The sequence below is a fragment of the Sebastes umbrosus genome, chromosome 3 (genome assembly GCF_015220745.1).
Source record: "Sebastes umbrosus isolate fSebUmb1 chromosome 3, fSebUmb1.pri, whole genome shotgun sequence".
NCBI classification, from domain to species: domain Eukaryota; kingdom Metazoa; phylum Chordata; class Actinopteri; order Perciformes; family Sebastidae; genus Sebastes; species Sebastes umbrosus.
Window position 1 is genome coordinate 1567064 of NC_051271.1, and position 20913 is coordinate 1587976.

Sequence of the window (20913 nt, forward strand, 5' to 3'; positions counted from 1 at the left end):
AATGTAATGTCATCTTTGTCCCTCCAGATGCTCCAAAGCTTCCCTCAGTGTCAGTGAGTCCCTCTGGTGAGATAGTGGAGGGCAGTTCAGTGACTCTGACCTGTAGCAGTGATGCTAACCCAGCAGCTAGATACACCTGGTACAAGGAGAATGAAGACTCACCAGAAGCATCAGGACAGATCTTCACCATCACTGACCTCAGAGCTGAACACAGTGGGAATTATTACTGTGAAGCCCAGAACAACAGAGGACGTCATAACTCCACCTTACATCTGAGCGTTGCAGCAGGTTAGTTCTCCACTCTGCATCAGAGGTCATAACACACCCTCTGGGTCAGATGTTCCTGTTTGGGGTGAGAAGACGTTGCTTTCTTCTCCATATGTGATTGAGGAAGCACATCCAGATTACGGTCGCACTTATAAACAGTTTTAATCACGTGGTTCAAATCACAATTCAAATGATTAGTAAATAAATAATTGTTTTTATTGATAAATAAATCTTGGAAGTTCTAATTATATATCAGAAGCTGCTTAGAGCTAGTGTTAGGAAGTTAAACACGTCATAATTCCCTCTTTTATCCATTTTATATTGCTGTGAGAACATCTTCTACAAACAACTGTAGTTATTCAAGTTTCTCGCCAAAAACTCCAATTTACAAGAACGCATCATGATAACGTTCCGGTGAAAGTTGCTCAGTGGCGCATGAAGCCTAAATGGCTCAACTTCCAAGTGGAAAAGTACCCGGGAAGTTGATTCACCTTAAAAAGAAAAGTTACAGAAGTCTCTTTCCCAATGTAAGTCTACGGGAAAAAGTCTTTTGGGTCCCAATGGCATCATGTGACGGAGACGGACGTTGTAGTACCGCCATTTGGCCACTACGAAAATTGGCATCAACGACCGGCACTCCTCCTGGGGGCTTGGTTATAATCTCACTCATTTTACTGAGTAGAGCTTGAACGCACCATAGCGGAGCTGTGCAGCTCCGTGCTGTCTACAGACGATCCGCTCACTGTGATCACTCTGAGCAGCATGTATGGGAATGAATTACTAAATAATAAGTTTATGATTAAGTTAGTTGTTCCAAATGTTTTAAGGTTGTTCCTCCACGGCTTATTCTGGACTTACAGTTGTGACAAATTGCAGCTTTTTGTCTTCTTCACTCAGCTGAAGAACTTCCACAACGACGTGTGTGTATGTCGTTACTGACTGTACCGCTGTGTGCCGACGTAAAAAAAACCCATCATGTGGCGGCTGTATATGTGTGTGTGATCGGCAAAAAACGGATATCTGAGCATATGAGACTGCTGAAAACCAGCCGACCGACTGACGGAGCGTCTCTAGCTGTTAGTTTAGGAAACGCTTGATTGAGTTTTCTATGAGCGGAGCATCTTCAACGTCAATATCACAGTCGATCATGTTCATTTAATTGTGGGAAGCCAAAATTGTGATTGAGATTAATATTCAATTAATTGTGCAGCCCTACGCTGAGTTCAACAAATAAAAACTTTAATATCGAGCCGTTGCATATTTGCATTTCTAAGAGCAAGGTGCGATGTTTAGGTTGTTTATCAGAGCACGACTGACTAGCCGAAGGTCCTAGGTCAGAGCCTGGACACACTGGAGGGGATAAATCTCCCAGCCTGCTCGCATGGGGGAACTTGTTGATCCCACGAGAAGAACTGAAGGAGGTAGCTGCTGCAGGTTTTACAGCGTTAGAGACACATGTCTTCTGTCTCTTAGGACGGACATAATTCTTGTTTTAAATAACTCACTCTTACAACAAAATTCATTCTCTTTTGTCGCTCCCTAACTAATTCTCAATTCTTTTCATTCGGTCACTGTTTTCTAGGAGCATGGAAGTTAATAGCTGCTGCTGCCACAGGCCCTGCTGCTTTTCTCACCATCATATTTGTCTCTGTCATCCTGTGGATCATGTAAGCAGTTCTGTTTCATCGTTGTTCACAAAGTCATTCAGAATGTGTTCATTTTAGCAGTGGGTTTAGTTTTATAATGAATGATGAATAATAATGAATCCTCCTGAGCAGAAAGAAGAGGTCCTGCAAGCAGCCGTCTGAGCCCCGAGAGAGACCAGACAACAGGGAACAGGTGAGGAAGTCAAGGTTAAAATACTCCGGTGCAAAAGAAACCCCCATTCTGGGTCTGAAATTGAGGTGCGACTGCTGGTCAGGCTGTGTTCATTTAATTAATGAAGACTTTAACGAAATATGTCCGTCAACAAGCTTTTTTTATTTCCACGACAAAGATGATACGATGACGACGTCATTAAACACTAACTGACCAGCGGCGCTGGAATGAGTTTTGAAGTGGGGGGGGCTGGCTTTGGATCACAGGATTTTGAGAGACTGCGGTGTGGTGTTCCCCCAGAAGTTAAATGCATCAATCTGGAGCACTTTTTGAGAGCAAAATTACGATGCTGATCTATGAAGAACTTAAAGGTTGTCTGGTTATGAAGAACTGATGGCAGAAGGTCACACAGCATAATCACGGTAAACGAGACGGGGTGTCGACATCGCCGCAGACAAAACCCTCGCACTGAGGACAGTCCGCCACGGTGACAGTCGTGCTGGGAATCCCGTCCCTCCCCACAGAGATAGAGGACGCACTGCGCAGCGAGAACTATTGTTTTTACATAGAGGGGAGACTCGAGGGTACCATTAGAACCCATTTTTCATTTACATATCTGGAGGTCAGAGGTCAAGGGACCCCTTTGAAAATGGCCATGCCAGTTTTTCCTCGCCAGAATTTAGCTTAACTTTGGAGCGTTATTTAGTCTCCTTCCCGACCAGCTAACACGACGTGGTTGGTACCGATGGATATATATCTTCACTCTAGCTTCAAAACTGAGTCTGATCCAGCCTTTGAAAGACGGCACAGTCAGTCGGGTGTCAGAGGATTAATGCTGTGTTCCCAATAGAGTTTGAAATGCTTCCCTCTTGAAAGATGTGACACAAAGAGACATGAGAATCTTTGGCTTTGAGTAAAATCCTACCTACTGTCTCTTTAAGCCTTAAGTTCATGCGAAATTAATCATAAATCTTATTTTAGTTTGTCCAACGTCCACAGATGCCACCAACAGAGCAGCAGGATGAACTCCACTATGCCAGTGTCCACTTTTCCAGAAGAGAGACAGATCCTCTCTACTCCAACATCAGACCAGCTCAGCCCAGAAGATACAAAGAGGAGAGGAAGGAAGAAGAAGAAGAAGAGATGGTCGTGTACGCTGCTGTTGGATTTAACAGTGCCAGTCCGTCCTCGAGGTGAGCAGCACAAGAACGTCATCTAGTACACTAGAATCACAGCGAGGAGCCTTTTGTGATCACTGTTGGTTTCTGTTTACAGTGACACCATCTCCCAGAATCCACTCATTTAATGTATTTTTCTCTCCGAACCAGAGGCCAGGAAGCTTCGGAGGATCCGGCTGCGTTGTACAGTACCGTCAACAAAAAGAGGAATCTCTAGACTCCTTTCCATCCATGGTATCTTCATTTTTTAAATCTTTATGAGAGGAAACCACATTGAGTTTTAAAACGTATTCCTCAGGACAGGCTTGTCCAAGAATACAGCTGGATATATTTTCCTCTGTCCATAATCTTCACTCAAATTTACCCAAAAATATGATAAATAAATTAAATAAACAATAACAAACCAAGAACAAAAAATACTAATAACTAATATGATAATAATAATTAAAATAATTAAAAAGAAAAAAAGAAAGGGAAATAAATAAAATATTAATAAATCAAAATTAATTTCATATACAATTTATAAGAAATAATATAAATTATGAAATATAAAAAATAAAATAAATAATAAAGATAAGAAAAAAACTTTACATTATCCGGTCACTTTTTTCATACTAACTCGTCAAGAACGTTATTCTCGTAAACCTCTGACTTTTTTCTTTAAATCTCAGATTTATTTATTTTTCCCTCATTGTGGCCCTAATACTCCGTCGTAATCCCTGCAGTAATGTATCAGCTAGATAATAATAACAGGTATTAAGCTTAGAATTTGTGAATTAAATTGTAAAATAAAACGCAGGACAGTTTTGGAGAATATCCGTTTGTTAGGTGTAGTTGTAGTTTCCTCCTGCTACCACTAGATGATAGTAAAGAGACATGGTGGCAACATAATGTCCAACATCCTGTCAAATACATTTCTTTATTTCTTAATATTTTACTTTTTATTAGATTGATTATCTTAACAGGTTTTATTGTCACTCAAATCTCTTTTGTTGGTAGTTTTACACACTTTCTGAATTATTTATTCTGCTGTAACATTACCAAATTATGTATATTGTTTTTTTCTTTATTTCACGTTTTTATTTTGCACCTTTTATTACTTTTAGAATCATGAATGCATTTGTCCTCTGCTGTCTTTTTTTTGGCATAATGTCCTTCTGTAAATTTTTTTCATTACATCTGGCACAAACGTGCATTTGGACTGAACGTTGAACTGAATTTGGTGGTCAAAGGTCACTGTGACATCACAAAACAGGTTTTTGTCCATAACTCAAGAATTCATATACTAATTATAACAATTTCACACAAATGGCCAACAAAGACTCAAACTGACTATATTTCTGGACCGTGTCTGTAAAATTGTGGCTAAATTGTTCCACTAATAGTCAGTGGTCATGTCTGTAATGTTAAATCCAGAGATACATGTCCACCAGGTCCGGCGAGGACACTCCAGAAGGCACTGCTCCACTCAACTGGCCGTTCAAGCGGTGACGTTCCCGATCGTTGAATGCACCTGATCCCTGGTTCTCTGCTCGCCGTTTCAAACAGGAAACAACTAGGGATGCACCGATACCACTTTTTTTCAGACCGAGTACGAGTACTTACATTTAGGTACTCGCCGATACCGAGTACCGATACGAGTACTTCTCTGTGCCAAAAGACCCTCGTTAACAGCCAGCTGGAGGGTGTGAGCGACACACTGCAGGCTGGGGAGTCCCGCATACGAGGCGGTTCGCCGCGACCGGCTCCAGGTCGGCTTGGAAAGGCTCGGGACGAATGTGGCTCGCGAACGCAGCTTTACTGCGCTCCCCGCCTGGACCTCGCCGCACCGTGGACAAATGGCTCGCGCTGCCCTCTCTCCCCGCCGGGGAGGCCCACGTAAAAGGCGCCAGCGGTCTGCGGCGTTGTCGGCAACCCACCCGACCCATCTTGAAACACAGACCAAGGAGTGTAATGCACGCCGCGAGTCAGAGGGTGCAAGCAAAACCCCGTGGCGCAATGAAAGTGAGTGCCAGCGCGTGCCGGCTGAGGTGGGATCCCGGCCCAGCGGGGTCGGGCGCACCACCGGCCTGTCTCGCCCGCACCGTCGGGGAGTTGGGGTGAGAGTAAAGTGGTATCGGTGCCCTTGTATCGGAGCCGTTTTGCACATCGGACCCGATACTCGATACTGGTATCGGTATCGGTGCATCCCTAGAAACAAAGTGGCGGCCTGCTCGTAAACCTTCTGTTATTCCGTCTACACAATCCACCAAAATCTACTTCTGGAAACATTTGAAGCCAGAAATAGGCGATGATCCCGCTGCTGAATCTGGTTTCATTTTAGAACTAGATCTAGTTTCACAGCTTTGTCCAGGTTTCGTGAGCCGGACGCGTCGCACCAGATGGGCTCATTTGCATAAAGGACTGTTCCTCGCCTTTTCGATTTGAAGGAGCAACGGCGAACGAGGAAACTCCAAAACTCTGCCGACCAATCGTGCAACTCACTCTCTCAGTGACAGACTTTAGGGGCTGGCCCTCTGCGGTCCAGATAAAAAGTGATGACATGTTGGATAGAAATGGATGTAAACTGCAACTTGAGTGGTCGGCAGAGGCGTAGAACCGCGACGCGGTAACTCTAGTGTGTTTCATTCTCTGACTGCAGAGTTTTGAGTCAGAGTTGTGACTCTTCTTTAAACTTATTTGGGTATTTGGTGTTTACAGTGTTTTGGTGTGCTTTATAAAGCCGGCTTGTTTTTTTTACTCTGATATAAATAGAGTGGATTTATAGACCAGACAATAATCTACTGTGGTTGAGGACCACAACCTCAACCTGCATTAAGTGACAAAACATGGCAAGTTGTATCACATGGCTGCACTTCCTTTTGATAGGCGATGAACATCAGGATTTATGGGTCATAATTTTACAAACCAAAGGACGTGACATGTTTTTGTCAAAGTGGTGAACTCCAGTCTAAAGTTCAGTCGCTGTTTACCTCAGTGCTGGTCGTGCTGCGTCTTGATGGTCCACTGTACAAACCGTCTTCCTTTCACTCTTCTTAAGTTAGTTGGGGACAAAATAAATGTGCATTTAAAAGCATTCAGTATTGACAACAGTATTTATCTGCCTTTTTCTTTGGTGTTAACAAACTTACCATAAAATATATTGTAAATATTCTCTATGTACTGTTTTTCCCGGGTGTCTGGTATCACAGAGACGTTTCTGAACAGAGTGATGTCTTCCATCTCTGTGTAGTGAAAAATCAGTTCCTTAAAAATAGAAATAGAGGAACTGCAGTTATTCAACTAAAGAATGAAAAGCTCCCTCAGTTAAAGTTCCCTCTCTGTCTAGAAACATGACGGGTACGTCGTCAATTTTATTTATATTGCGCGATATCACAAATTTGCCTCAAGGGGCTTTGAATTCTGTACAGCATACAACACCATCGGTCCTTATGCCCTCGATTACAGTTGGATTGTAAAAGAACTAGGGCTATCAAAGGTAACGCGACACAAATTCGTTTTAACGCCACTAATTCCTTTAACACAACTTGCAATTTTCAGGTTGTAACAGGCTCACTTTGAAAGCTAGAGAGAAGATACTGGTATCATGTGAAACCAGAAAACCTGATAAATCCATCAGTATGAATAATGTCGTACTAGCTTGTTGCGAAGGAGGTTAAATAACGCTCCAAACTTACGCTAAATTTTGGCGAGGGAAAACTGTCGTGGCCATTTTCAAAGGGGTCCCTTGACCTCTGACCTCCAGATATGTCGACACACTGACAGCTGTTGTTGCCTGTTGGGCTGCAGTTTGCCATGAACATTTTATTGTGTCGTTCATTGATTTCCAATAATAAATATACGGCAGCATATTTGTCTGCTCCCATGTTGATAAGACTATTAAATACTCGACAAATCTCCCTTTAAGGATCATTTTGAACAGATAAAAAAATGTGTGATTAATTTGCGATCAATCGATTAACTATGGACGACCGTGCGATTAATTGTAAGTAAATATTTGAGTCAGTTGACAGCCCTAAAACAAATACTAGAAGTGCACTCGGAGAGCGCAGACCTCCACCAAGGCAGGTGTCATGTACGGCGTCATGAACGCGTCATCAGTTACACTGGTCATGTCTTAAAGCGTGTGGTGTTAATGCACAGGCAGAGTGGAGTTATTAAAAAAAATTCCCAAAGCTAGATCATGACCTGGATCGCCACCAAAATAGAATAGATTGTTCATTGTGCCACACCCCACCCCTCAAAAAAATTTCATTCAAATCCATCGTGGACGTTTGGACTTATCCTCGAAACGGACAAACCAACCAACCGACAAACCATCCAACCAACCAACCAACCAACCAACCAATCAACCAACCAACCACCCAATGCCGGTAAAAACAACCTGATGAAGAATGTGGATCCAAGAGGACATGGGGGAAACTCACAGGTGATGCAGACTGCAGCACAATTGGTATGTTCAAGTTTATTTTTTATTTCTTAATCCCATACAGAAGCAATTAAAGGTGATTCACAGAGTGATAAAACGGTAAAAAGAAGAAGTTAAAACACATCTGACCGCAGTGGAACTCTGTAGTTTAACAATTTGAGTGTTTGTGCTGCAGGATGTTCAGTATGTTCATTATCTGGTTTACTCTGTTTTTTTTTTTTTTTTTTTCCAATACTGGTTTATATATAGTTTGCAAAACAACATACTGGTTGCTTCCTTTACGGTATCTTATTTGGGTAGCTAATGACACCATGAATGTTAATAAGATAAAGAGGAAGTTTGTCTGATCTCTGTCCTCTGCTTACTGACCACAGAGGAAAGTTATCCTTCCACATCTACAGTATCTCTCTTTCTCTTATTGACGCGACTGGTTTACTTCGGGTGCTCAATATTCACCTGTCGATGTTTTATTGTCTCTGAAGCGGATACAGAGACGAGAGGAGCAGCTATGAGTGTAACAGCAGCAGCCATTGGACTTGTCGTCTTCCTTGTCTCTGTGCCAGGTACTGTATACCTACATTTACACTGTAGCTCATTTAGCACTCTTATTCTGAAGCATATTCTAGCGGGGTTTTATTTCTACCTGAGATTTGATCTGTGATATTACGGATACCTTTTAAAACTCTTCACACAATAATCTTTCAAACTGGACGTCCTTGAATGTTTTAAATCCCACTTTTCTGTAACATCACAAGTGTTTTTTATTGTCTTCAAATTTTCACTCGTGTCTTTTTATATTCTTTTACCTGAACATTGTGAATAGAAGTTTTGTCCAGTTTAAGACGGTAAAGTTAGTGGTGGTGGCGGGGAGAGGGGGGGTGGGTGAAAGATACAAAACACATATCATATTATATTTTCTCTACTGACAAAATCTTGGCTTCATGCTGCTCTGTGAAGTTATGGAAAAGTTCCGATATGCATATGAAGTATCTACATTAAGTCATTATTGATTATATTGTTAATTAATACTTTGAAATTATGTGTCAAAAGACGGGTTTCCATCCAAATGTTGTGCACATTTTAAACAAATTTCCAGGAAAATGCAAATTAATTTTTGTTTCTATCCCATACTGCTATGCAAATAGTAGGAGTTGGTTCATCGAGATAAACAGCTGGTGGCACGAATTGTCCTCTTCGGTGCCATTAAAGCACTTCAGAAGAAGAGGGCGCAATGACATGACTATTGCACTTCTGTTTGCTTTTTATATGCGTGAATTGAAAATGCGTATAGAAAGATGAGAAATACTTTGAACATTGATTTACTGCTAGACGCATTGTTTTATATTATAGGAGCAATCCCTGCTGGCGCTATGGAAAAGAGAAAGACCTACTTGTTGCATATCCTTTTATTGGTGGCACAAAAAAACAACACCCAAACCAATGCCACCCACACTCCATCAATGGCAAGACAGGTTAATGAAAGACTCCATGTAAAGACAGACATATTATTAAAGGGACTGTTTGTAAGAATCAGAAATTGGTTGTAACAGCGACACCTGTGGCCGTTAAGTCAACGAAAGTCAGCGTCCTGTTGCTCGTGCTCGCCCGTGTGTACGCGCTAACTGAATGTGAGCGAGCATCCGTCACTCTATGTTTCAGCTAGAGGAGCGTGGTGTGTGAGTGAAGGCAGGCAGAGGAGCAGAGGAGCAGAGACTCCGGTCCTGGAGACCAAAGCTACGGTCTCCCCCGCATCATCCGACCGCGGCCAACACTGTTTAACAGACGGACTTCACTAAAAATAACTTTGCAGTTTTGGTGCTTCCGTGTAGTTTGTGTTGGAGTCTGAGTCTGAACAGCGTAGCCACACGTGAGCGCGCATGGGACACCGACCCGCAATGATTTATACGTGTAAGAAGTTACAAACAGTCCCTTTAAACCAATGGTCTCCTGTAATTAATTATTCTAGATAACCGGTGCAGGCTTTATTCAACGCCGCCGGACGCCTCCGAAATCTACATAGATATAAAACTGGTTCATATATATGTCTGTATCTACTGTCTGTATCCCCCCCTCTCTCCACTTAGCTTTCACATTAGTAAAGTTGGTCCGTACCCGAGTACACTTGCGTTACACTTGTTGAGATCAGCTGTTCTAGTGGCGGGCATCGTAGAACACTTCATTCAAACTTGACTGAAACAAAATAAAACTCACCAACCACCATCGTCGTTAGTCTTTCCAACAATCACCAACTCTAGTTTGGTTGAAATAAACTCTTATTTCACTGAGTTTGATGTGAGAATATGCCGACTCTATACTGTTTCCCCCGCTGTCTCTCTCTCTCTGCCCGCCGAGCAGCTGAGCGTCTCTCGTTCTTCGCAGACATACCATTAAAGAAGCTAAATAAAATAAGAATCATCGCCCAACACCATTGCCTACTATTGTCTATATTTTAAGGAACGTCTCGCCGGCCTTCCTGCTTTATCATCCACGGCCGTACAGCTCAGAGGATGAGATCGGTGAACGCTGCGCGTATACAGACATAGATATGAAACAGTTTTATGTATACAGATTTTGGAGGAGACTGGCGGCGTTGAATGAAGCCTGCCCTTTTTAAAACTACTCGCTGACTGCTACCGTTACTCGCATTAAATAGCGGTCCACTTCCGGGTTTTGGCTTTCACACCTCATGCGAACCGTACCTGAGTACACATGATCCGTGCCCAAGACCACCTTTTCAAGTGGACTCGAGCACTGACCAACGAACCGTGCCTGAGTACGGTACGGAGCGTTCACACTAATCCAAAGAACTGGACTTTGGGGGTCAAGTGTACTCGGATCTGGGCCCGGGTCCCTGTTGTGAAAGCACCATGAGTCATTTTTTAATATGTAGTTCAGTTCTATAGCAGGTTTACATAAAGAAGCACTTTTGCAAAAATATTCAACTTTGTCCTCTTGTGTATCTGATTGTGGTTCCTGATGTGCTCTGTGTTACAGTGGTACCGGGTCAGTGGGGAGTAACTTACACCTCTACTGAGATCTGTGCCTCTAAAGGATCAACCGTGGACTTGAACTGCACCTACAGATACCTGTCCACTTTATCAGTAGCAGATAGATTCTGGTTTACTAAAGAAGAAACAAACAACGTGACGAGTGACTCAGACTACACAGGTCGTGTGGAGTATATCTGTGATGACAACAAGTGCACTCTGAGAATCACTAACCTGAGCGACAGCGACTCAACTAGGTACAAGTTCAGGTTCTTTACAGAAGGACCAAATAATAGATATACTTGTGAACCTGGAGTCCAACTGGTTGTTACAGGTAACATGACGGTTTATTCATTTTGTTTCAAGTGTTGAGCATGTTGGAAACATCACTGCTAATGTATGTATGTGTATACTAACTTATGTGTATGTTGACTGTCCAGTCTGAAGCGCTTCAGCTCAGTAAAAAACAAACAAGCTTTTAATGCAGGAGTAGTTTGCCTTGTATATTTCTGTACGGTATAATGTTTACCATGTTCACCATCTTAGTTAAGTGTGTTAGCATACAAACGTCTGCTAATTGGCTCATTGGATGTCATTAATTTAACGTATCCTCATAAAATGGTTTGTATATCTTGCGAAATGTTATTCCTCATTACCTCCGCCAAGGCCAAAGTCCTAGGAAGGAGGTTATGTTTTCACCGGCATTGGTTTGTCTGTCTGTCCGTCCGTCCGTTAGCAGGATTACTCCAAAGGTTTGTGATGAATTTGAATGAAATTCTTTGGAGGGGTTGGGTGTGGCACAATGAACAATCCATTAGATTTTGGTGGCGATCCGGATCATGATCCGGATTCAGGAATTTTTTTTACGGATTCACAGGGTATAACACATGCTCAGTGTAACTGGTGACGCGTGACCCCAGCTCCTTCCTTCTGAGAGCAGAGAGATACGTGTGTGGATGTGTGGCGAGACTCAGAGGTGCGGCGGGAGCTGCTGGCCGTCCGCGGTGAAAAAGAACAAAGCGGTAGATGACGGGATGACAGACAACGTAGTGTAACGTTATACAGACACACCGTGTTTATAACAAGCCGACCACCTCACGGTACCGTCAGCTGTGAGCTGTGATGTCTTTTTACCTTGGCGGAGGTCTGCGCTCTCCGAGTGCCATTCTAGTTTCTTGTGCGTTCTCCTCCGTGTGTCCAGCAACACGTGTGTTTGCACATAACATTCATATAGTCTTCTTCAAAATAAACTTCTGTCTTCACGGGAAACAACTTGGTTAGGTTTAGGCAACAAAACTACTTAGTTAGGTTTAGGAAAAGATTGTGGTTTGGGTTAAAATAACCACGGAAGTGGCGTTACTTAAATATGGAAGTTATAACAATATGAACAATACGAAATCAACGTTGACTTCTGGTTTCACAGCGGACAGGAACAAAGGTCTCTTGGGCTCCTTATGCAGCGTTTGTCGCTCTTTATACTTCCTGGTTCACGATAAGTCATTGATTTCGTAGGATATATACAAATAACAGAGCATTGCATTTCGTTGGTATGTCTTCTAACGGTGTATGAGAACAGCCTGTACGAACCAAAGTGTTGGACACATTTTGGTCTGAGGATGGGTGACTAAAAGTTAAAGGGATCACCAAAGTGACGCGGACGTCTGAACCAAAAGTCCTTTAAAAGTAAAACATTTCCCTTAAAACCACAAATGTGAACCTCATAGTGACGCTAGATGAAATGTTAGGGGATTCGCCAAAGTCTGTATGCATCATCCAATGAGGAGTGGGCATGTTTGTGCAAAATTTCATGGCAATCCATACAATAGTTGAGAGATTTCAGTCTGGACCAAAGTGGTGGACCGACAAACATTGCCGTCCCTAGAGCCACATCGCTTCCATGGCTTGATTTGATGATATGATATATTGATGAAAAAGTAATGTTTTTATAAAATTGATTGTGATTATATGATCTTAAGTATTTTTTACTAGACTCCCAATGCATTTCCTGTTAGAGTTTTTGATGTGTGTGCTTCTAGTAACCAATGACTTTATGTACTTCCTCACATAACCAGCTCTCCAGATCCAGGTGACCAGAGTAAAAGTCAATCAGTCTTCTGCCGAGGCAGAGCTGAGTTGTAACAGCAGCTGCAGTAATCCCTCTTATGTCTGGTTCAAGAATGGACAGAAAGTTCCTGAAGAAGCTTCTTCTTACATGGGCCATTTTAAACCTGGAGACAGCATCTCCTGTGCTTTGAAAGGGCACGAGGATTACCGCTCTACATCACTGTGTGAGTTCACTTCCTTGTGTCCTAAACAAAATGTCTAACTTTTACCCAAGGTAGGCCTATACATTTGGGAATTCAAACTCTATGCAAACTGTTGGTCATTTATATATATGAACTTCCACCGTGAAAAGTTGTTCTCATCTTTTAAAAGTTGATGTTCCCCCCCCATCTCCCTCCAGATGCTCCAAAGCTTCCCTCAGTGTCAGTGAGTCCCTCTGGTGAGATAGTGGAGGGCAGTTCAGTGACTCTGACCTGTAGCAGTGATGCTAACCCAGCAGCTAACTACACATGGTACAAGGATGGAAAACTCAAACCTCAGCTCATCTTCAGCTCCATCCAGTCCTCTGACTCTGGAGATTATTACTGTACAGCGGAGAATGAGCTGGGAGAGAGGACGTCTGAATACATCTCTATTAATGTGAAATGTGAGTGTAAAAGCTTGTTTTTGTCATTTTGTTCAGACAGTCTGTAGTAGATGTTTGAGGGGAAACTTTAGTCTGCATTGATTGTCGTACAAGTTGTGACAATTATTTAAATATATGTGGCACTAATGCAAAACACATCCTCCTTTTATAGTTAATTTATGCTACCACTTCTCCTCCAGATGGTTGTTTCATAAATATACGAGCAACTCAACTCGTTCTGCACAACCTGATTAGTTGTTGCCTTTATTCGCGGTGCGTTAGCTGACAGTAATCAACCTTGTTCTGAAATCCGTATGTTGATTTTTTGCCGCGAAATATTCGCGTTCTGTGTTCAAATATTCCTGACAAAAACAACAGTTAGAAATGTTATGATTTCTTTGCGATGATCAAAACTAAATGAAAGTGATGTAAGTGTAATAAGCAAATATATCTTATTTCTCATGATATGGAAGTGCTTAATGTTTGTGCAAAAGTTAATGAAATCTGTCTTTCTCTACACAACCATGCAACAAGCAAACATACAACATGCCATGTATCGTGTAAGACTCATGTCTTCACTTCAATTTATATACTGTATAACCAGTGTTGAACAAGTCACATGCAAAAGTCTGTCTGTATCATGCATGCTAATATAAATATCTATTTACTGTTCTCCAGATGCTCCAAAGCTTCCCTCAGTGTCAGTGAGTTCCTCTGGTGAGATAGTGGAGGGCAGTTCAGTGACTCTGACCTGTAGCAGTGATGCTAACCCAGCAGCTAACTACACCTGGTACAAGGAGAACCAAACACTGCTTCAGGGACCAGAAGGCATCTATCATTTCACCTTCATCAGCTCTGAGGACAGAGGGATCTATTACTGCAAGTCTGACAATCAACATGGAGAGATCAACTCTACGTCTTTAATTATAGATGTCCAGTGTGAGTCACATGCTTAACGAGGCTTATTGTATTCCTCCTTGTGATGCAAAAGTCTGTCTGTATCATGCATGCTAATATAAATATCTATTTACTGTTCTCCAGATGGTCCAAAGCATCCCTCAGTGTCAGTGAGTCCCTCTGGTGAGATAGTGGAGGGCAGTTCAGTGACTCTGACCTGTAGCAGTGATGCTAACCCAGCAGCTAGATACACCTGGTACAAGGAGAATGAAGACTCACCAAAAGCATCAGGACAGATCTTCACCATCACTGACTTCAGAGCTGAACACAGTGGGAATTATTACTGTGAAGCCCAGAACAACAGAGGAAGTCATCACTCCGTCTTACGTCTGACTGTTGACGCTGGTAAGTCTTTCCATTGCATCTGATGATCTCTCTCACAGTTAATCTGTGTAATCCTGTCCGAGTACGTCCGGTAAACTTACTTCTTTCTAACTCCACACCCCGTAGTTTTTCGTTTTTTTTTTCATTTTCAACTTGTAGTCTCCAACCCCAAATGAAGTTGACTCACATGAAATCAGTTTATGTATATAAATATGATACGTGTGTTTGACAGATTTTGATGTGTAACATTGGTGTAGTTCCTCTTTGAAGTTGGTGTGGAATAACTAAAAATACATTTAGTTGTAAGAGTACCATTTAAGTACTCTCAAATGTTTAAGTTCTCTCTTTGTGATTTAAGATACTATTTCTTTACTAATCCTTGGTGCCGTGGGCCTACGCATCCGGTAACACCCCAATTAACTGTCAGTGTTTTCATTTGATTCCTATTTCCCAGGAAGGAAAGGAAGGACATTTATAGGTATTGGAATATTCACTGCTCTTTCAATTGTTGGCATACTCATCTTTGTCTTGTTATGGATTAGGTGAGCAGTAAATCATTGTTCATTGAAACATTTAAAAATAATTTCAAGCAGTCAATTCTACCATTCATATTTATATATTTTTGTTTTTCCTCCTCCTCCCAACCAGGAACAAGAGGACCCATAAGCAACCATCTGAGTCTATAGAGAGACCAGACACAGGTGCACAGGTGAGGAAGAATAGTTCACACAGCACTGGAAAAGGGAAGTTGTGGTTGTATCCCAAGGACCAATAATATGTCTACAACTAGACAGGACAAAGTATTAGTACTTGTTTTTTTTTTTTATAGGTTATCAGATTCTGATTCATTCCTCTTGTTATGCTAAAAGTTTGATTTATAGAGTAACTGAGCTGCCAAGAAATCTGACTGAAGATTTATTGAGAGTTCTACAGTTCAACATTTCTTTTCTTAAAGAATCTTTCCTGCTTGTGTTTTAAAGGCAGAATGAGTACGATTGTTCCTATCCCTCTCAATCATCACTTATAAGTAGGGATGCACAAATACCGATACCAGTATCGGGTATCGGGTCCGATACTGTGCTCATGTACTCGTACTTGTACTCGCAAAACGGCTCCGATACAACTGCACCGATACCACTTTACGGTGGTGCGCCCGACCCCCCTGGGCTGGGATCCCACCTCAGCCGGCGTGTACCGGCCCTCACTTTCATTGCGCCACAGGGTTTTGCTTGCACCCTCTGACTCGCGCGTGCGTTAGACTCCTTGGTCCGTGTTTCAAGACGGGTCAGGTGGGTTGCCGACATTGACGCAGACCCCTGGCACCTTTTACGTGGGCCGAGGCCCGATCTGGCGGCACGACGTGGTCAGGGTGCACTGAGGACAGTCCGCCCCAGTTGACAGTCGCACAGGGAGCAGAGGGCCACCCCCGGTGGGGAGAGAGGGCGCAGCAAGCCCTTTGTCCACGGTGCGACGAGGTCCGGGCGGGGAGCCACCTTCGACAACAAACACGCATTCCAAGAGGAAGCTATGTAAATGGCAGACACGATGCAGAAAAAATGCAAAAATATAGCGAAACATCAAGCGGACAAAGGTTGTTCCAAAACGAGAGTGAATCTGGGGGTTGGCCTTCACCCGTTGGCGAGCACCGTATCCCTAAACACGGTCAGGTGGTGTGCTTCTGGTGTTGTCGAACCGTTGGGGGGAGGGGCCAAATTTGAATGTTGTGTTTCCAAACCGCAACTGATAAATCCTACTCATTCTGCCTTTAAGTTACAGTTGCTGTGACTTGTGTTTGTCAGAGTATCAGCTACACATTTGTACAAGTAACCGTATTTGTCTAATGTCTATAGAAACAACCAGCAGAGCAGAAGGAAAGCCTTCACTATGCCAGCATCCGCTTCACTAAGAAACAAGCAGATCCTCTCTACTCCAATACCAGACCAGTTCTGGCCCACAAACATAAAGAGAAGGTGGAGAGAGTGGAGTATGCTACTATCAAATTTAAATGTGGGAATACTGCCCCAGGGTGAGCAGCTCTTCACACAGGAACATCATCCTCATTATAAGAAAAAGGTCACAGTTCCAGAAGATGTTTAAGGCCTTTTACTTAGAATTGATTAGAATTGGCGAGGGCTTTATCCAGTGGATTCAGCCGCCGTATTCTGCCCACAGTGTATAGTTGTTTTAATGGTGACTTATATCTTATATAATATATATATATTATCTTGAGAGAGGGACATGCCAGGGGTGCCACCCTAACTATTTGAGTTGACCATTGAACCACCAGTTATAAGCAATTAAACTCATTACATTTCCCAATATGCAGATGATGCATTTGTGTATCTATCTAAAGCTTTACATGATGGATCACCACGTTGTCACTCCCAACTCCTCAAATCCCGCCGCTTGGTCAATGCATCCTTGCCAACCTTTAGACCTTAAAAAAGGGAAGTTTCCTGCATTCTGGTGACTTTTAAAGAAGTACACTGCAACAGCATTTTTATCTTAAACTTTACATTTTACCTTTAATTCTCAGGAAAGAAAACTTGACCCCTCCGGCGTGAACTTGTTTGAATCTCTGGCATAATCTAATATTCATCAGTTTTTATTCATTTTTGCCCCTGCTTGAGTATTTCCTTTAGTCAGCTCTCTCCAGTTCTTTCTCCTTCTCTGAAGGTCCTTTCAGATACAACGCGACAACGCCACCACTGCGCTCTGAAACCGTTATTTCTAACGGTTTACGCCACGCCATGATGGCTTTTCGCTTTTTTGAACAAAAGTGCAACTTTGGGCGCTGCACGCTGTGATGTGCACTGAACCCAGCGGCGAACGCAGCTCAAACATGAGCTCAAACTGCGCTGTGTCGCGAGAATAGACTGCTCTCATTCGCCGGGAAGCTACATTTGGTGTAGCTCTATTATTGTCCGGGTGGAAACGGTAGAGCTTATAGACGCTGTACAGTACAGTACAGGAAAAAAAGTGTGAAAATGTGTCAGAAATTGGGAGAAAAACGGGAGAATTGTGACTCCTGGAGGAAAGCGGGAGAGGGCGATGAAAAATGTGAGTCTCCCTGGAAAATCGGGAGGGTTAGCAAGCATGCTCCATGTAAACCCACCTGTGGCGTTACTTGACGGTCAGAGCAAGTGTGCTTTGCTGGACGGGTCAAACAAACACTTTTGTCGCTCTCGTCTCTGTGGTCAAATGGGCCGACGCTACAACTTTAGAGCACCCATATACTGACATTTATGTTAAATGCATTCAGACGGCCGCGATGGAGCTGACCATGGATGGATAAAGAGAACGGAGCTGACGGGAGAGCTAGAGACCACCTTGGAGAAGTTAGAGGAAGTAGACACATGGGGCTACGTCCGCTTTTCAAAATAAGGTGTAAAAAGGGAACTGTACATACAAAATACATCTATTGAAATCAGATTGATTGGATTATATTCACTAGAAGTATAAAACATTATAAATTAAAAAGAAAATAGCACTAATCTGTGAGGGAAATGTCTTTATTTTTTTATTTTTGGGTTGATGGATAATAAATGTAATAAATAATTCCTGACAATGACTGATATATTTGACTTCAGGACATCTCTGACTACATACATGCTGAAAATCAAACATTCTTACTGGATTAATTTAGATATTTTCAAAAATAAAAGTCCCTAGAAGTGTATGATTCAACTTTTTCTTTAGTTCATGTAACTCAAGCAGAGACAATATAATGTGGAGCATTGCATTAATTTAGCATCTGGTTGTGGCAATATCACTGGATGCGGGTAGAATGAAGTGTATTTATTTCAGACATTTGGTTTTGGTCCAGTTATACTGCACATGTATGATGGATTTCAGGCAACTTACTGTAAGCCAAGTGCATGTGTCAAAGCAGTGGTTTATTGTCACCTCTCTTACAGCAGCTAATATTTATTCATTTTTTAGGTAGATTAGCTTTATTTACTACATGTTTTTACAACATGCAGCCTCAAAATGTATCAGCGCTGTATGAGTAAGCTGACAGTTACACTCCACTATTGCAGATTCTACATTGGGATTTCACTTTTCACCTAAATACATGTACTCAAGTACAATTTTATGTACTTTACTTGAGTATTTCCATTTTATGGTACTCCATAAAACTTCTACTCCACTACATTTCAGAGGGAAATATTGTACTTTTTGCTCCACTGCATTTATTTTAAAGCTTTAGTTGCCAGTTACTTTGCAGGTGTATATTCTTAATACAAGCTATAAAATCAACTATTAAAGGACCCATATCGTGCTCATTTTCAGGTTCATACTTTTATTTTGTGTTTCTACTAGAACATGTTTACATGCTGTAATGTTAAATAAACCTTTATTTTCCTCATACTGTCTGCCTGAATATACCTGTATTCACCCTCCTGTCTGAAACGCTCCGTTTTAGTGCATTTCAACGGAATTATGTTGCTAGGCAACAGTTTGGGTCCATGTTTACTTCCTGTCGGCTGATGTTATTCACGTACACGGCAACAGGAAATAAACTGGGACTCATTTAGAATGTTTATGTTTAAAACCGTGTAAATATTGTATATTTGTGACATCACAAATGGACAGAAATCCTAACGGCTTGTTTCAAACGCACAATTTCTGAATACGGGCTGTGTGTATTTCTCCGGATATTGAGTGTTTTGATAGTTTAAAGGGACTGTTTGTAAGATTCAGAAATGTCTCGTTAACAGCGACACCTGTGGCCGTTAAGTCAACTAAAGTCAGCGTCCTGTTGATCGCGCTTGTGCTCGCTCTACATAGACATGAACGAGCATCGCTCAACACAGTGAGGAGACACACGTCAGCTAAAAGCACAATATCACTCTATATTTCAGCTGCTTGGCAGTAATGTTAGCTGACCAGACGAAGGTCTCTCCATGAATCAATGCTGATCCTAGTGTTGGCTTTTCCCGCCTCAGCCTCCCGACCGCGGCCGGAGGGAACGGGGGAGACACCGGAGTTTTGGTCGGAGACGATAACATTTCTCTCTGCGGAGCCCCGTCACTTCACAAGACACGGGAAACCTCTGTTGGTCTGGAGGAGCTGCAGCAGTTATTTCTGCACAAACGTCCACTGTACATTCACTAGATATTCTCAGAGCTAAACTAACTCTCCTGCAAAGAGCGAGAACGAGCGTGGTGTGTGAGTGAAGGCAGGCAGAGGAGCAGAGACTTCGGTCCTGGAGACCAAAGCTACGGTCTCCCCCGCGTCCTCCGACCGCGGCCAACACTGTTTAACAGACGGGCTTCACTAGACAGAACTTTGCGGTTTTGGTGCTTCACTGGAGTTTGTGTTGGAGTCTGATGGTACGTGTCAACAGGGAGTCTGAACAGCGTAGCCTCACGCGAGCGCGCATATGCGAGCGCGCATGGGAAACCAACCCGGGTGATTTATACCTGCAAAAGGTACAAACAGTCCCTTTAACAGTATTTATAAAGCACTTAAAGCTGCTTTATAATGTAAAAGACATGAAAATCTCACTTTTTACAATATGGGACCTTTAAATTATGATATATTATTAAAGGTAAAGCACACAGCAGTATATATATACTGTAAAGTAATTCAAATCAACCCAACTTTTACCAGCTGCAATATTAATGTACACATTCACGCATTACTAATTATAATCCAATAATATAATATATATGATTATGAAACAGGCCATTCTGTGAAATGAATACTTTGATTTTTGGCCCTTAGAGTATATTTTGATGCTCATATTTTCTCACACTGTGGTATTGTTAGTTTTACTGAAGTAAAATATGTGAGTACTTCTTCCTCCTCTGAGAACCTGCATTCTCAGATCTAGTGTTAATTCCACTCTGCTGCCACTAGATGTCCATAAAGAGTTTACTGACAGCAGATCAACTCTGACATCCTGATATTGATAGTCAAGAGAATGAAACCGTATCTTTGTTATCGTCCCTCTGACTTCTGTTTGGTCTGATAGGTCAGTGTTTGGCAACACTCTTCCTAAAACATATTAATGGGTATTTTTCATTTACAGTGTTTTTAATGAGTGTTATTAATCCTGTTAATAGATGATTAAACAAAGTTGGTTATGGAATAAAAGATTATCTTTCAGGTCACACTGATTTCATCCTCTGGTCATAATCAGTTGAACTTATTAAATTAGTAAGTTTAACTTATTATCTTCAATAACCATATTTGGTTAAAGTGGCAGTAGGCAACAATATTTTGGCATAATTTGGCAAAAATTCCATAATAACCTTT

At 42.0% G+C, this 20913-nt stretch overlaps 2 protein-coding genes and 1 long non-coding RNA gene across 8 annotated transcripts in view; 1 reads left to right on the forward strand and 2 right to left on the reverse strand.

The window, feature by feature from the left end:
* Positions 1-3689, forward strand: part of LOC119484985 (B-cell receptor CD22-like) — a 45528-nt gene extending 41839 nt beyond the window's left edge. For 3 of the 6 annotated variants that reach the window (XM_037764198.1, XM_037764201.1, XM_037764202.1), the window contains 5 exons: positions 28-288; positions 1850-1934; positions 2046-2106; positions 3085-3278; positions 3414-3689. In XM_037764198.1, coding sequence (XP_037620126.1) covers positions 28-288; positions 1850-1934; positions 2046-2106; positions 3085-3278; positions 3414-3480 — 668 coding nt within the window. In that variant the 3' untranslated portion in view covers positions 3481-3689. The remainder of the gene's footprint in view (positions 1-27; positions 289-1849; positions 1935-2045; positions 2107-3084; positions 3279-3413) is intronic. The other 3 variants (XM_037764197.1, XM_037764199.1, XM_037764200.1) reach the window with 3 other exon arrangements.
* The window catches only part of LOC119484981 (NACHT, LRR and PYD domains-containing protein 12-like), a 956516-nt gene that overhangs the window by 902313 nt on the left and 33290 nt on the right, over positions 1-20913 (reverse strand). The window lies entirely within an intron of this gene.
* On the reverse strand, positions 79-13375 carry LOC119485048. Its single transcript, XR_005206167.1, has 5 exons — positions 13279-13375; positions 10605-10615; positions 6276-6292; positions 5744-5746; positions 79-157 (listed from the first exon to the last, which is right to left on the reverse strand). It is a non-coding gene; the product is annotated as an uncharacterized LOC119485048 (long non-coding RNA).